The sequence below is a fragment of the Enhydra lutris genome, unplaced genomic scaffold, assembly GCF_002288905.1.
Source record: "Enhydra lutris kenyoni isolate GAN:26980312 unplaced genomic scaffold, ASM228890v2 scaffoldscaffold36, whole genome shotgun sequence".
NCBI lineage: Eukaryota > Metazoa > Chordata > Mammalia > Carnivora > Mustelidae > Enhydra > Enhydra lutris.
The window spans coordinates 8,923,874-8,941,568 of NW_019154120.1; the positions used below are offsets into that span (position 1 = coordinate 8,923,874).

At 35.3% G+C, this 17,695-nt stretch overlaps 1 protein-coding gene across 1 annotated transcript in view; it reads right to left on the reverse strand.

Moving 5' to 3' along the window:
* The window catches only part of LOC111154290 (coiled-coil domain containing 102B), a 139,410-nt gene that overhangs the window by 9,978 nt on the left and 111,737 nt on the right, over nucleotides 1–17,695 (reverse strand). Inside the window, exon 6 of the mRNA XM_022513795.1 lies at nucleotides 2,968–3,177. Within this exon, the coding sequence (XP_022369503.1) occupies nucleotides 2,968–3,177 (210 nt within the window). The remainder of the gene's footprint in view (nucleotides 1–2,967; nucleotides 3,178–17,695) is intronic.

Sequence of the window (17,695 nt, forward strand, 5' to 3'; positions counted from 1 at the left end):
CTCCCTCCATTAACCCTCAGTTTGTTTTGTGAGATTAAGAGTCACTTATGGTTTGTCTCCCTCCCAATCCCATCTTGTTTCATTTACTCTTCTCCTACCCCCTTAACCCCCCATGTTGCATCTCCTCTCCCTCATATCAGGGAGATCATATGATAGTTGTCTTTCTCCAATTGACTTATTTCGCTAAGCATGATACCCTCTAATTGTAAAAGATTGATGCGCACAGAGCCTCAACATGGGACATAAAAACAACCACAAGATGGAGGTTCATGTGATGAGATCATTCGTATTAAGGAGAATCTTTGTCTTTAAATTAAGAGTGCAACTTATTTTTTTTTTAAAGATTTTTACTTATTTGTGAGAATGAGAGAGTGTGCATGGGGGGAGGGCAGGCAGAGAAGCAGAGTCTGCAGGGAGCCCAATGTGGGGCTCTATCCCAGGACCCCAAGATCATGACCTGAGCCAAAAGTCGACGCTTAACCCACTGACCCACCCAGGTGCCCCAACAGTGCCATTTAAAATGAAAAGATACTTTCTTTAAAAATTTATTCCCTATAATAGTAAGGCCAAAAAACTGCAAAAATGTATGCAAAATATAGCACTGTATATTTCAAATATATATGTGAAATTCTTCCCCTCTTGAATAAGTAAGAATTTATTAAAAAAAATTCATTGAACAATGAGAATGTTAAAGTTCAAGAAATTAACACAATATATTGATTCGGCGATTTCTGTGAAAAGCAGGCATTTTGTGTCTGTCACAGACACTTGTTAAATGTGATTAGATATAAAGATAGTAAGACCTTACAACTCTGTCAGAGTGATAACTGGCTGGTTACTGTTTTGTTACATGTCAGCACCTATTTCCAGTGTCACTTATATATAGAAATTACATTCACATAGCTATAAGCTGCTTCTACATGGTAATTACATACCTATGTACACAGGGTACCCTTACATGATACTTAAATGCCTAATTTATATACATATAAATTAGTTTTTATCAAAATAATGTTAAAATTACAATTTGACTTCATGTTATAATAGAATCTATAGTATTCTCTGGACTTAGGCATGTTTTATATGCAGCTTGGTTCATCTGGCATTTGGGGACATTTAAATCTTGATCCCAGAGGGGATCTCTGTGGCACCAAGGATTCTGACCTACAGCTGCTCTATGCTAAGTAATTATTTTGGTCCAAGTAGTGAGTCTGAATTCTTAATGAAGAGCATAAGAATAATCAACACCTCTTCCTGGTCATCAAGATAATATATACTTAAGGAAGAGTTTTCTAACTGATGAACATACCCATTGGTTTGGTTAGACCTTCCGGAATCTTGAGTTTCCAAGTTCTGTCTATTCCTAAGATGAAGAACTACACTTGTCCCAGAGAGCCCAGGTCTGGACTCTGTGTCCCGTCAACCGGACATGCCAGCTGACATATATATGTATATATATATATATATACATATATATGTATATATACATGTCAGTTCCAAACAGTCCCCAGTCAGCCCTCATATTTCCTGACACGCTTTATAGTATAACATTTTGATGTAACTAGATAGGAATCAAAATGAACTAGAATGAATTGCTTCCTCTGTATTCCCATTTTACTTTATTATCAATCAACATGTTATACTACTGATAATAATTTATGTATTTATCTCCCTATATAGACTTTAAGCCCAGGCTGGGCAGGGATAACGATTCATTAATCTTCATATCAGTCAGCTTCTACAGCAGTGACCAGACACAGAGTATAATATAAAGGCTTGTTCTGCTCAAGTGAGTCAAACACAAGCAGGTATTTTGATGATCAAAACTTGTTTCATAATTGAAATAATTCTGTACTTTCACAAGTAGAAATCTGCACAAAAACAGATTTATCAGTTGTATATGTCAGAACCAAATACACTATTATGGCTGGTTTCTGAATACATATAATGAGAATTATGATTACTGACTATAATATTTCACTTCAGATATCCGTACTGTGAAGTCACGGAATTCTAATGTGATTTAATCTTGCATTTGCAATTAATCCCTCGAATAGCAAAGAATAAGGAAAAGTGATATGGGATTCACTTTTTCCGGCCATTTAGGTGTTAGAGCTCCTATGAGTATGAACTACTTATATAATTAAAAAATATGAACTTATCAAACTCACTTTTAATTCACTGTTAAAGAGATTGAGTGAAATAACAGAATTGTGCATTAAGATACTATAGGTACTTTAATGGAAGAAATAGAAACAAGACGCAAATGTTTTCCGGCATGTTGACCCTAAAACACACAAACTGCAACTGCCATTAAGAGATTATTTTTTAAATATAAAAACTATTTATTTAAAAAAATCCTATCTATAGGATTTAACAATTCCAAAAACCTGAAGTTCTCAAAATCAGAGGGTGAATTTAATTCTAGTTCTAATATTTATATTATAGCCTATAAAAGCTATTTGCCAAACGATGCACTGAATTGACTCAAAAATAATTTCTCTGAAACTAAAAACGAACCGGAAGAGAGTAAACGCAGCTAAACTGAAATGTTTACGCCGGTGCCGTCATTACTGACAAACGCTTACTCCACAGTTGCTCAAACTAATGGAGAAATTTACTTATTGAGAAATAAGATCAATTGCTTGAAAAATACTGAGACAAAAGTATAAAAGGAAACAAAAAACACAAAGATCCCTTTGGTTTTTTCTTCCTTTTGGAAAAGACTGAAACTGTCAGATTTGTCCTATTCTAACATTTTCATACAAAATGGGTGACACTCTGTGTTCATATTCATGAACAATGTTATTCTACCTTACAGTGACAGAGAGAGCAAGTGATGAGATGTTAAGTAACACAAAAGAAAATATTCAGACTGGGAGGTGGGTAAAAGGGAGGCAGCAGCTACCAAGCATCAGGGAGGCATGTGTAGTGAGTGAGAACACTGCTTCCCGGGGGAACCCATACCTTGCTTTGTTCCTGCAGATCAATTTGTGATGTCTTGAAATCAGAACTTTGAGAGTTTGCGCTGAATCTGTTTTTCCCATCCAGGAGCTCTTCCATTTCTTTCATCTGAGCCTTGAGTTTTCTATTTTCTTTTTCCAGTCCTTGCTTTTCTGTTTCAAGTATTTCCCTCTTGTCCCACTCCGAGATATTTTCAGCCTGCAATCTCTCTAGCTAAACACAGAAAACACAAAGAGACAACATGTAGCACTTGTAATTGCCAAAAGGCAAGGCACCCAGCAAAAAAGCCCCCACTAACAAAGGTTCACAGATACCTAAGTATAATTTTTAAAAGGAAACCATATTTGTCTGAAAAGTTGTGAACAACACAAAGGTCCTAAGACCATGCCATGCCCTAGATCAATAGAGCTTTCCTCCTGGCTCATGAGACTATGTCTATAACAATACAGACCATATTTGTCAAGTAAATATATCAGGTGAAAAACTAAGGTATCCTGCCAACAATCTCCACTTAAATGGTGAACATTTATCGACTGAGAAGGTGCAAAATAATTTCTTGGGCAATTCTGGTTGCACGGATATAGCTCATGTATTCATTCAGTCATTTATTTATTTATTTCCTATACCTTTCAAGTTCCACATATTATACTGGTCATGAAGAACAAAGAAAAATGAATGTAATAGAATAGTATAAATTCCACAATTAGAGTACTGTAAAATAAAGTCAAACACACAGAATAAGTGGTTAATTGGATTTCTAGGGAAGAGAGGTTGGCAACCACAGCCAGGTGGCCAAATCTGACCCATTCATCTTAGTATATTCCATAATGGTTTTCTTTTTGAAAAAAAAATTTTAAGTACTATTTCAGACACATTAACATTATATAAAATTCAAATTTCAGTGTCATAAACACAGCTGTATTGTAATGCAACCACATTCATTGGTTGCTTATGATTGTTTTCACACTAACAATGGCAGAGTTGAGCTGTTGGGATAGAGACTGATATGACCGGCAAAGCCTCCATTATTTACCATCTGGCCCCTTACGGAAGAAGTTTGCTCACCTCTGCTCTCACCTCATGGTGCCCAACCAAGGCTGCACATGAGATTCTCCTGGAGAAATGTTTACAGTTGCCAGTGACCAGAAACCTACCTCTAGAAGTTTTGATTTAATGGATTTAGGGTAATTTTAATGTCTCCCTTGGTCAGTTTTTCTTATTTTAACATTCTTTTAATTTAGACTTTAAGACACAATATCAAATGTGTTAATTTTATGTAGTTTTATTATGTTAAAAAGTTGTTCATTCTTAGAATGTGGTTGAATTGGGTTTGCCTGTTATGATTTTTTTTCCTTGTTTTGGACGTTTTAAGTAGAAATGATTAGTAATTCTTTCAGCTCTAAAATCTAATTCTGAGCGCTGAATTCTAATCTTGATTCACCACTGATTCTGTGGGTAAGATTAATCTGTTAACTTCAAATCCCCAATATGGTCAATTTATTCCCCAATGTGACAGGGTTTGTGTAAAGTAAAAATTAATTAAATAGAGAGGAAAACATTTTACATAACAATATTCTACTTAGAGAAGAAATTGTGGTAATATAATTTGGGAAAATAATTATACAGTTATTTCTTCCATAAATTTGGGCATACGTATATCCAAATGTCAAAGTAATTTCATGGCATAAATCTAATGGTGAAGCCATTCTTCACAGTAGAAAAACAACTGGAACATAGTCCTGATTCTGTCACTTTCTCATTGGCTGAATCTGATATATGTTTCTTCTTTCTGTTCCTGTTTTTAAATAAAATTAAGACAAGGACACCAGATTCATCTAATTTGTGGAATTATAAGGACTGAAAGAAATCAATTATTCAAAATGCCTTCTGAACCATGTAACATGATTAAAATAGGAGACATTTTTACATTGTTAAAATAAAAATTGGAAATTATTTATTTTTACATTGTTAGTTCCAAATGGCTTGACTGAAGAGTATTGATTAGTATTAGACTATTATAAAATATTTTTCATGACATTTTAAATTCTAAAAGACAAGTCAACTTAATCAAAATCAACTTGAAAATGTCATACTTTAAAAAAGAAAAATGTTAGACTTCAAAACATCTTTGGAAATGGATTTGGTTAAAAAATTTCTAAAGTCTGCTTTTTCATGTACATAAAATTGTACCATTACTGTAGAAAATGTTCTGTTCCCAAATCTAAGAGAAGCTCTGGCTTCTAAAAAGCAGGAAACAAAAATTACATTCTTGGGACTAGACCTTGTTTATCAATTACATTCAATAAACTAAGGGATCAAATTTTATTTTATTTTATTTTTAAAGATTTATTTGAGAGACAGAGCGTAAGCCTGTGCATTCAAGTTGGGGAGGAGGGGCAGAGGGAGAGAGACTGGATCTCTGCTGAGTGAGGAGTCTGACGCCAGCTTGATCCCAGGACCCGGAGAAGTCATGACCCGAGCTGAAATCAAGTTGGACACTCAATCCGCTGAACTAGCCAGGCGCCCCAGGGATCAATTTTAGATGATGTGGTTTAACATGCAGGGGATCTATTTGGGAATATGAGGTGAAAACAGTATTTCAAAATCCAATTACCAACATGTCATTTTTTTAATTATTAAGAATAATGCTTAAACTTTTTGATATCATCACATCACTTATCAGAATGAAAATAATAAAGCTATCACAAAAAGTCATTAACTTGGTGATGAAAAATTAATTTTAGGAAAACATATGTATTTCTGGCCAAGGACAAATATGTCATGTCAAGGCTTTGTGAAACTGTAGGCATTTAAAATAAAATTCCTAAGTCAATTTTGTACCTGATAACAGATTACAGGTAGAACTCAGATTTATATATAAGTAACAGATGGTTTGAATGAATAAACTCCAAATATTTAAAAATAATAATTAAAGGAAGGAATGATTTTATCACTTGTAACAACAAATCTTAAATAATGATATCTGATTATTTGCTATTTGCAAGTTATTGACAGAGCAATTATTTCATAAATTTATGTATACAACACACAGCAAAAAAGTAAAGGTTATGTAGAAATTAGAACATCATAAATACTATAAACAGTTTTATTTCTGTTTTCATTTTACAAAATTTTTTCTTATATGTTATTCTTTTCTAAGAATCATATGAAAATCTATTAACATTAAAAAACCCATTCAACTGAGGGCAGCCTGGGTGGCTCAGTCAGTTAAGCCTCAGACTCCTGATTTCCTTGATTCTGGCTCAAGTCATGACTCAGGGCTGTGAGATCTAGCCCACCTTGGGCTTTGCCCTCAGTGGGGAGTCTGCTCCATATGCTCTCTCCCTCTGAACTTCCCCCTGGCTTGTGCTCTCTCTCTCTCTCCAAAATAAATAAATCTTAAAAGACATTCAACTGAATGCAAGATAAAAAGAAAGGAAAAATCAGGTACTATTTTAAGCTTTCAGAATTTATTGTAAGCAATTCTAATAATCATTATCAAATTGAAATAGAATTCCGTTTATTTGCTTTTAGTAATCAAGAAAAAAATCCTAAAATATTTTCATTCTATTTATTCTATTCTATTTTCATTCATACCATGAATTTTCACTAATAGTGGGTATTATTGTTAAATAAATTTCAGGGAATATGGGAGTTATTGAAAAAATGTTTTCTAGAATTTTTAATGTGAAAATATATTCTCTAAGGAGTAATTGGTAAAATATTTTTTTATTTAATGATTCCAATGTTATGCATATTAAACACTGAGAATAGGGGCACCTGGGTGGCTCAATCAGTTAAGTCTGCCTTTGGCGTCGCCCGGCTAGCTCAGTCGGTAGAGCATGAGACTCTTAAAGTCTGCCTTTGGCTCAGGTCATGATCTCAGGGTCCTGGGATCAAGCCCTGCATTGGGCTTCCTGCTCAGTGGGGAGCCTGCTTCTCCCTCTCCCTCTGCCTGCGTTCTCTCTCTCTCTCTCTCTCTCTCTCTCTCTGTGTCAAATAAATAAAGTATTAACAAAATAAACATTGATAAAAATATGTAAACACCCAAGCAACTATTCAAGTGTTTAACAAAAACTATTTAGTATCTCTTACATAAGAGGCACCAAATAGTCTATTGACAAAATACAAATATAGGTATAAATTGGGCATAAACTCATATGAGGGATGAAACCCCTTGAGTGCTGTAAGAAAGGCCTGAAATAAATGAGGCAATCAGAGGTTATTTGAAGGAGTAATATGCAAGCTGAAATCTGAAGTTTAAGAAGTCAAAGAGGCAGATTCAAGGCAAGAATGTTTGAAAAAAAGAAGCAGGAAATAGGTTTGAACATTACAAGAGCCAAGAGTTCTATCATGAAATATTAGGTGTAGGGTAGAGTATGATATGAAATCTAGACAAGCAGGCAGTGGTTCCTGAAAGTAAATGTGAACATCAGAATTATCTGAGTCGCTTGTGGAAAATGTAATATTGCGATTATTCCCAAAGATAGAACTATGGGGTCATTTCTAAACATTTTCATCTCACTCAATGTTATTGCTGCTTAATGCTATTGAAAGAACATCAAAGATTCTAATCAACACAATAACTAGAATGCAAGTTTATGAACCCAGAGCCATGGCCATTTTGTTCATCAGTCTGGACCTGACACATGCTATTTAAATGATCTATAAGTTCTGTTAGAGGAAGGAGAAGCACACAATGGTAGTCTCTAGGAAAGAGCCTTCCTAGGTTTCAGTTACAACAATGAGACACAAAGCAAAATTAAGAAAGCATCCTGGAAGAGTCAGTTATTTAGCTTATCGTACCTAACACTGGTAGAATTTCTTAGATTTACTCTTAACTCATAGCTCTTGGCATCTCTCCACTGCATTCTGTTGCAGGTAAATGCACTGATGTAGACAGAAGACTTCCAGTAGAACGACCTATAGTTGAGTCCCAATCCTCTTTATCTTGAAAGCCTCCATTTTTTTTTAATAAAATATGAAAAATATTTCCTATAGCCTAGTGTTGTAATGCAGAAATTATTTTATTTAGGGGAAATATTTATTCCAAACTCAAATATTTCATGTGATTTTTTTTTTTTCTAAAGAAAAAAAACAGGGACGTCTGGGTGGCTCAGTCAGCTGAGCATATGCCTTCTGCTCAGGTCATGATCTCTGAGTCCTGGGATCAGGCCCTACGTCAGGTTTCCTGCTTAGTAGGGAGTCTGCTTCTCTCTCTCCCTCTCCCTCTGTCCCTCCCCATTGCTCATTCTCTCCCTTTATCTCAAATAAATAAATAAAATCTTTAAAACTTAAAAAAAAAAGAAAAAAATCATCAGCCAAATCAAATAATGACAGATGAAAATAGTATCTTAATTTTTTATATTTTATCAAGATGACAATCATTTTGCAAGTGGACATTGTTAACTGAGGAAACCTCCAACAGAATGTACTATGTAGCATTCTGCAGGCTCGTGAGGGGTCACCTAAAACCATGTGGATATTCCAATAATATATTTGCAAATATTCAGAATTTTCATTTCAGACAAGTCAGCCATAAAATCACATTACAAACTATGATTTTGGAAGTAAGAGGCAAAAGGCAGGAAGCTTGCTATTTCCTAGCAATATGAGATTATTACTGAGGGTAATATATTTTTCTTGTAAAGCTGTATATGTTATTTCTTATCCTTACAATAATCCTGTAAATTTGTACTTCCTGCCATGAGGAAACTGGGGTCCTTAAGAGTAGAAGTAATTCTCAAGGAAGGCAAACAGTCCAAGCTATGGTTCACCTGTAGTTCTTCCTTGGTTCCAGTCCTGAGCTCATTATACCCATACCATGCTAACAAATTAGCTGTTAATATATCTATATCCCTTTGCAGTTGCACCCACCATATTTTGAAACCACTGTATTACATTACAGCAAAAGTACGTTTTCTTTTGATATATTTTGGGGTTTTGATCTTGTTTCATCTTTCTCTACCAAGAGACTAATTCAAAAGAAAAACAATTCTGTAGACTCCCATTAAAAAGTCTGGCAACTCAAACCTAATGCAGTGTGCATATTACTGATGTCATCCCACCCCAGGGTCTTTTAACACTCTTTCTCTAAGTCTTAAAATCACAAATAAGAATTGCATAAACTCTCTCCTAAATTAAAGTCTACTTCCCACCTGCCCACAGTTAAATACAGTTCAGTGATAGCTCACACCCTCTTTTACCAGAAGTCAAGAGAAAAATAAATGATTTTAGTAAGGGACAATGTCACATGTATTTTAGTTACTTTAATTTCATTTTAAATCTTTGGAAAATTTCAAAAAGTAAAGAGCCATCCCCAGAACTAATTTGAAATAAAATGTGTGCCAAAGTTAAATAAAAGAAGAGGGAACCACATGCAAAAGAAATAATCTAGATACAGACACTACACCCTTAAAAAATTAACTCAAAATGGATCACAAATCAGATGTAAAACACAAAACTGCAGAACTTCTCAGAAAATATATAGCACAGGAGAAAATTTAGATGACCATGGATTTGGTGATGGCTTTTTAGATACATAGCCAAAGGCATGATTCATGAAAGAAACAGTTGATAAACTAGACCATGAAAATTAAAAATGTCTGCTCTGTGAAAAACAGTGTCAAGATAAGCCTAAGACTGAAAGAAAATATTTGCAAAAAACATATCTGACAAAGGACTGTTATCCAAAGTACACAAAGAATTCTTTAAATTCACAACAGAAAAAAACTCATTTGAAAATGGGCCAAGATCTACAGATAACAGACATCTTACTAAGAAGATATACAGTTGTAAAATAATATATGAAAAGACGTTTCACATCATACATCATCAGGAAAATGCATATTAAAACAACGGGATGGCACTACACACCTATTAGAATGGTGAAAATCCAGAACATTGATACCATCAAGTGCTGGTGAGACTCTGGAGCTACAGGAACGCTCTTGCATTGCTGGTGGGAATGAAGAAGAATGTGGCCACTTTGAAAGAGAGTTTTGTGCCTTCTTACAAAACTAAACATATTCTTATCATACTATCTGGTGATCATGCACCTTGGTATTTGCCCAATGGAACTAAAAACTACGTCCGCACAGAAAGCTGCACAAGAAATAAAAAAATAAAATAACAATATATAAATAAGCCTAAAAAGCCATACTAGGTTGTCTATTGCAGCTTTATTTATAATTGCCAAAACTTGAAGCAACCAAGGTGCCCTTCAGTAGGTGAAGGGATAAACTGAAGGATGTCCACCAGACAAGGGAATACAATGAAGCCCCCAAAAGAAATGAGCAATCAAACCATAGAAAGGTGTGAAGGAATCTTAAATGTGTATTACTACAAAGCCAATTTGAAGAGGCTTCATACTGTAGGATTCCAACCAAATGGCATTCTGGAAAAAGAAAAATTGGAGACACTGAAAAATATTAGTGTTTTTTAGAAGTTGTAGGGGGTAAAAGGAGAGGTTAGAGATAGGGAAGAATAAGCAGATGAAGCACAGAGATTGTTCAGGCAGTGAAAATATTGTATATGATACCGTAATGATAGATGCCTTATATAATTGTTCAAATCCATATAATGTATAACATCAATACTGAACCTTAATGTAAACTATGGACTTTGGGTGATAATGCCGTGACAGTGTAGTTCATCAGTTGTTACAATGTGCCACTCTGTGATAGACTTGATAATGGGGGAGGCTATGCATGTCTGGGGTAGGAGGTATAAATCTCTATTATTTTACCCTCAATATTGTGGTAACCCTAAAACTTCTTCAAAAAATAAAAGTGAATAAAAATTTTTTTAAAAAGGGACCTTTTCATATTTTGGACATTCATCCTTTGCCAGATATATGTTTTACAAATATGTCTTTTTTTTCTTTTTTGGCAGAGAGAGATCACAAGTAGGCAGAGAGGCAGGCAGAGAGAGAGGAGGAAGCAGGCTCCCTGCTGAGCAGAGAGACCGACGCGGGGCTTGATCCCAGGATCCTGAGATCATGACCTGAGCCGAAAGCAGAGGCTTTAACCCATTGAGCCACCCAGGTGCCCCTGTTTTACAGATATGTCTTACTAATCTTTGACTTGTGTTTTAATTATCTTAATAGTGTCTTTATAGCAAAAGTTATAAATTTTAGTGAAGTACAAATTAAATTTATTTTATTTATTTTTTTTAAGGAGGATAGCCAAAGGGAAAGGAACCTTCATGTACTACTGGTGAGAATGCAAACTGGTGAAGACACTGTGGAAAACACTAAGGAGACTCCTCAAGAAATTAAAAATAGAATTACCATATTACCCAGTAATTCCACTACTGGGTATTTACCCTAAGGAAATGAAAATCCTAATTTGAGGGGGCCTGGTTGGCTCAGTGGGTTAAAGCCTCTGCCTTCAGCTCAGGTCATGATGCCAGGGTCCTGGGATCGAGCCCCACATCGGGCTCTCTGTTCAGGGTTGAGTCTGCTTCCCCCCACTCTCTGCCTGCCTCGCTGCCTTCTTGTAATCTCTGCCAAATAAACAAATAAAATCTTAAAAAAAAAAAGAAAATACTAATTTGAAAAGATATATGCATGCCTATGTTTATTGGAAGATTATTTACATAACTAAAATACAACAGCAACCCAAATGTCCATCAATAGATGAATAGATAGAGAAGATGTGGTATACACCCCCCCACTGGAATATTACTCAGCCATAAAGGTGAATTTGCAACAACATGGATTGAGCTAGATGGTATCATGCTGAGTAAAACAAGTCACCCAAAGAAAGATAAATATCATGTGATTTCACTCATGTGTGGAATTTAAGAAACAGATCAAATGAAATAACAAAGGAAAAAGAGACCAAAAAATACAGATTCTTAAATATAGAGAATAAACTGGTGGTTGCCAGAGGGGAGGTTGGTGGGGGAGGGGTGAAACAGATAAAGGGGATTAAAAGTACACCGACTGTGATGAGCACTAAGTAATGTATATAATTGCTGAATCATTATATTGTACATCTGACACTAAAACAATATAAGTTAATTATACTTCAATAAAAAAGGAGGCAAAAATATATATCCTTGATTGAACATGAATCAAAAGCAATGTAAGCTAATTACACCAGAACACAGTATCTATATATAAATAAGTCAATATATGTTAAAACGACAAGGAAAATCCATGTATAAAGACTTTACTTATACTCTGGCAGAGAAAGCTTATAGATTTCACAAGTAAAAACTCTAAATGGGTATTTTGGACCCTGATTTTGCAACAACCAGGCCGTCTAAAAAACTCTTACTGGTGTTACAGAATTTCACACACAAATATTTTCTCCATTTCACTGTAGAATCATTGAAAAATGATGTAATAATCACCTATGAATAACCTAGTAGCTGTTAAGATTTAAAAATATGAATAATCACACATTGTTATGTTAAACATAGAAAATTGTTTTATGAGAATGTCCCAGAAAAGCCAGAGAAAAGCCATAATCTAAAAACAAAATAGTGAAAAGATGCTTTTCTGCCACTCTCCCGCCAAGCTTTCTCTGCTGCAGTGGATTTCTTACAAACTGGATCAGGCATGAACTTTACAGAAGCAGGACTTCCAGAACCTGAGATGTGAAACACAGCAGAGGGTTTAAAATGTGGATCTTGTTCCAGTAAGAACAGGAACCAGAGGTTTATATAAGGTGTTTAATGGGACTTAATTTTGCCATGGGTGAACTGCATCCTCACGTGGGCTCTATTACTAAGAAAACTATGTAAACACACAATCCTTAGCAAGATCTGCATTAGGAAAATAAATACATTGTAAGAAAGATGAAATTAAGCAAGCTAGGAAAGGTAGACTTTCTTTATCTTCAAAATCTCTCCTAAAAGTAAATGTAGACAAACAGGGCGCCTAAGTGGTACAGTCAGTTGTCTCCAACTCTTGGTTTTTTTTGTTTTTAAGATTTTTTTTTAATTTATTTATTTGACAGGGACAGTTCACAAGTAGGCAGAGAGGCAGGCAGAGAGAGAGAGAGGAGGAAGCAGGCTTCTCGCTGAGCAGAGAGCCCGATGCGGGACTCGATCCCAGGACCCTGAGATCACGACCTGAGCCGAAGGCAGCGGCCTAACCCACTGAGCCACCCAGGTGCCCTCCAACTCTTGGTTTTGGCTGAGGTCATGATCTCAGGGTCGTGAGACTGGACCCTCCACTGGGCTCCATGCTGAGCGTGAAACCTGTTTGAGATTGTCTCTCTCCTTCCCCCTCTGCCTCTCCAACCCAGCTCTTGTTCTCTCTCCCTAAAAAAAATTGCCAACAGGTCTTCTCAGAGATTTTGATAGTTCTCAGTATCATTTTACCTAGAACGTATACTGACTAATTGCATATACTCTGATAGTTCAGATAAAAGAGAAAGTTAACTTTAATTATTAACACCGAGCTATGAAGGGAAAAAAAGTGTATATATAATTTACAGGAGAAAACGGTAGAAAAGTACAACGATGTAAAAATGAAACAGTGTCACGTTTTTACAAGCATCCCTACATGACCACTTTATATCAAGAATGACTTGGTATAACACATTCATGTTTTAAATATGCTTGCTGCTTTTTAATATCTGATTTGGGGGGAAGTTTGACAAGAGATACACTGATGAATTCTTAAAAAAAAAAACAACAGTGAAGAATAAAAATTAGTTACTCTTATTGATCAAGCCAGAATTACACCATCTTTTTTTCACATTAAAATTAGAGTGTTCATTTAAAAGATTAATTTTATAATGAGGCAAGTTAATTCCTTCCATGCATCTTTAATCTGAAGCCAGCACTTTTTACTGACTCCTGCATTCACTAATGGCATGCACTGACAAATCTGTTGACAGATCAACTGTCCATATGTGTGTGGCTCGGATTCAGGTCTCTTATTCAATTACTCTATCAATCATTGCGCAAATATTGCTCTATTTATTACTTTTTATATACAAATATTATGTATATAAATATAAATTTTTGTTGGTGTATATATACTTAATTGATTTTATACCCAGCAGTATCTTTAAACTTTCGTGAATTATGTTTTGTAGACTACTTTGTATTTTCTAAATAGGTAATTATATCATCTGTGATAATTAATTATAATTTTGTATCTTTCCAATTCTTATAATTTTATTAATTTTTCTTCTTTTGTTGAGCTATCTGGCATCTGGAGGAGAACCTTAAACTAAGAAAGTGATATCATTGGGGCGCCTGGGTGGCTCAGTGGGTTAAAGCCTCTGCCTTCAGCTCAAGTCATGATCCCGGGATCCTGGGATCGAGCCCCGCATCTGGCTCTCTGCTCAGTGAGGAGCCTGCTTCCCTCTCTCTCTGCCTGCCTCTCTGTCTACTTGTGATCTCTGTCAAGTAAATAAATAAACTCTTAAAAAAAAAAAAAGTGATATCAGGGTATGCCTGGATGGCTCAGTGGGTTAAGCGTCCAACTCTTGATTTTGGTTCAGGTCATGATCTCAGGGTCATGAGACTGAGCCCTGCATTGGCTCCATAGTGCGCATGAGCCTGCCTAAGATTCCCTCTGCCCCTCCCCACGCAGGCCCCCAAAGCTCTCACACTCCCTTCCTCTCTCCCTAAAAAAATAAAGATGATACTCCATCATTAAATATTTTCTCTAAAATTTTGTTATTCTATCAAGATGTAAAAATCCACTTTCATTCCCAGTGTGCTAAAATGCTTTTCCGTAAAATCATGAAATAAGTTGTAGTAACTGTTTTTATGTGAATTTTGAAATAACCACATAATTTTTTCTTTTAGAATGTTTAATGTGCTGGTTTATATAATAGATGATCTAATGTTAAAATATACCCCTCATTCCTCTGACAAACCAAATTGTTTTCACTCACTATCAGATTAAGACTACTTCTGTTTGGTTAATATTTTTGCCACTATATTTATGTGTGAGAATGATTGTCATTTTCCTTTCTTGTATTATTCCTGTCTAGATGCAATATTAACATTAAACTAACACCGTGGATAAAGCTGGAAAGTTTTTCCCCTTTTTCCTCCTGGAATATGTTCTATAAAATTGGAATTATTTACTTTGAATGGTAGAACTTACCATAAAGTGTCCTGATACTGGAATTTTATTGTAGGAAGAGTCTTAATTTATTAATTTTTAATTTCCTTTATATGATGTTATAAATCCATTTAGGCTTTCTATTTGTATAAGAGTCATACTGGATAAAGCTGTATTTTTCTGGTCAATAACTTATTTCTTGTAAGATTTTATTTTTTTTTTAGCATCATGCCTTCCTAGTGTTTCCCTTTCTTTGTGAATCTCTGCTCTACCTAAAGCTGTGTCCTTTTTTTTGTTACTATTTTTTTCTAATTAAAACTCTTGATTAATTTTATTTAAATTTCATTTTAGTTTCTTTTTTCTTTTTTTGAAGAACCAACTTCTGGCTTTGTTTACTATCTCTATTACACTTCCTAAATATATTATTAATTCCTAATACCATCTTTCCTTCTTTCCATGCCCATTTTTATTTTTTGTGCTAGAAATTAGCTTGTTAATTTTTTTTGGTCATTGTTATTTTGTTACCCTAGGTACTCCCCAAGAAGAAGCTATACAATGGGATTAAAAAAGCAACGACTTTATTGGGAGGAATTAGTATGAGAGAAAATGAGGGGGGAGCCAGGAGAGTCAGGGGGCAGCTGGACTGCAATCAGTACTGACTTAGATATGGAGGTGGGAGGAGAAGGAAGGAAGTTGGATGAAATCATCTTAGATGTCAGCGTGGTCCAAGGAGAATTAGGTGAGGCCATGGAGGAGCTGTTAAGTCAAAGTCACTACTGAGGAGGTCACATCTCCCCAAAACAAGGAGACTGCCCTCTGCCTGAGTAGTCTGTGGGAAGTGGGATCTTAACTGCCTGATTTCAGAGTACAGCAGCTGGAGTTCGGGGTTAATTACATTCCCTGTAATTGAGATCTGAGAGTCACCATCCCATGGTAGACATAACTGTTTCCTAATATAGTCCTTGATGTTATAAATATCCCTGAATTTTGCAGCATCCCTCAAGATTTCAGGGCTTTTATCTTTCAGTCTTATATTCTGTTAAGTATCTTTCTTTGGCCTATGAGTTATTTAGATGTCTGTTTTCCAATATTCAAACAATAGGCTTCTTAGTTATTTTCTGTAATCAATGCTATAATAAATGACCACCCATGGTCAAACAATAGTGTCTTTTGGAATCACGCAGTTTGAGCATGACCACATGCTAAATCCCTATCTCTCCACGCAGCCTCCAAAAATCAGCAGTGGGAAAAAATAAAATCAGTCATTCTGCAAATAGAATTAAGAGACTTAGTTTAATAGAAATCTTGACTCACAAGATTTAAAATATATATCCGAGAACTGCAAAGTCCTCTCGGGAGACAATGCAGGAGCAGAGTCAGAGGGGAATTATGCATAAGAGGGAACACCAGCTAGGGAGGACTTCCAGCAGGGAACATCACATCACCCTTCAGAGGAAGATACCAAGAGGAAATCTCAGACCTGGAGGACCAGAATACTAGCTACTGTAAGAAATGTAAGAAAGGAGCTGAGAAAGTATGAAAGATAATAGCTTTCAGTCCTGAGGTGGGACCACTTATGGGGTAACTATACCCTTGAAAGTAGGGTTGTCATTTGGATATTTCTAGGATAAGAAAAATTGGAAAGCAAGAAGTTGCTATTAATGCTCCTATCAAAGAATCAGAATACAGATTAATCTGCATTCCTCTACCTAAAATCTTTAGTTAAAAGCAAACAAACAAACCCAATCCTTTTAGTGTATCAACCAAAGGGAATACTCTAGAACTAAGAAATTAGGTACATAACCCACACACACTCTTCATTATTGCACCGTTTCCATAAAACCACCTATCATTATTTATTCTTGCTTGCCTAGGAAAATCCTACCCACTTTGTCACAAACAGAAAAAAGGAATGCAGTATCCATGCAAAACTACTAAAAGTAGAAAATAAAATAAGAATCAGAATTTTTCAACTGCTAAAAAACAAATAATCCAATTTTTAAAATGGCAGAAGACATAAACAGAAACTTCTCCAAAGAAGACATCCAGATGGCCAACAGACAATGAAAAGATGCTCAACATTACTCATCATCAGGGAAATGCAAATCAAAACCACAATGAGTTACCACCTCACACCTGTCAGAATGGCTAAAAACAAAAACAAAACAACATTCACAAGAAACAAGAAGTGTCGGTGAGGATGTGGGAAAAGAAGGGACCCTAGTGCACTATTGGTACAGACACTATGGAGAACAGTATGGAGGTTCCTCAAAAAATGAAAAATAGAGTTACCCTATGATTTAGCAGTTGCACAACTGGGTATTTACCCAAAGAATATGAAAACGGTAATTCAAAAGGATATTTGCACCCTAAGTTTACTGCAGCATTATTTACAATAGCCAAACTATGGAAGTAGTCCAAGTGTCCATCAATAGATGAATAAATAAAGTGGTGGTATATACATACAATGGAACTTTGAATTGCTGAAAAATACTTCTTCTAAAACCAACATCATGACAAAGAAAAACTGTAATAATACCACACTCCAACATGAAGTATATCAAAGCAAAAAGAAAAATATGTAAAACCATAATATAGGATACATGTAAACTAACAAACTGTGTATCATATTGATTATATAACCCAGAATATAGTCCATTAAGTGATTCTGAACACAAAACTCTCATTCAA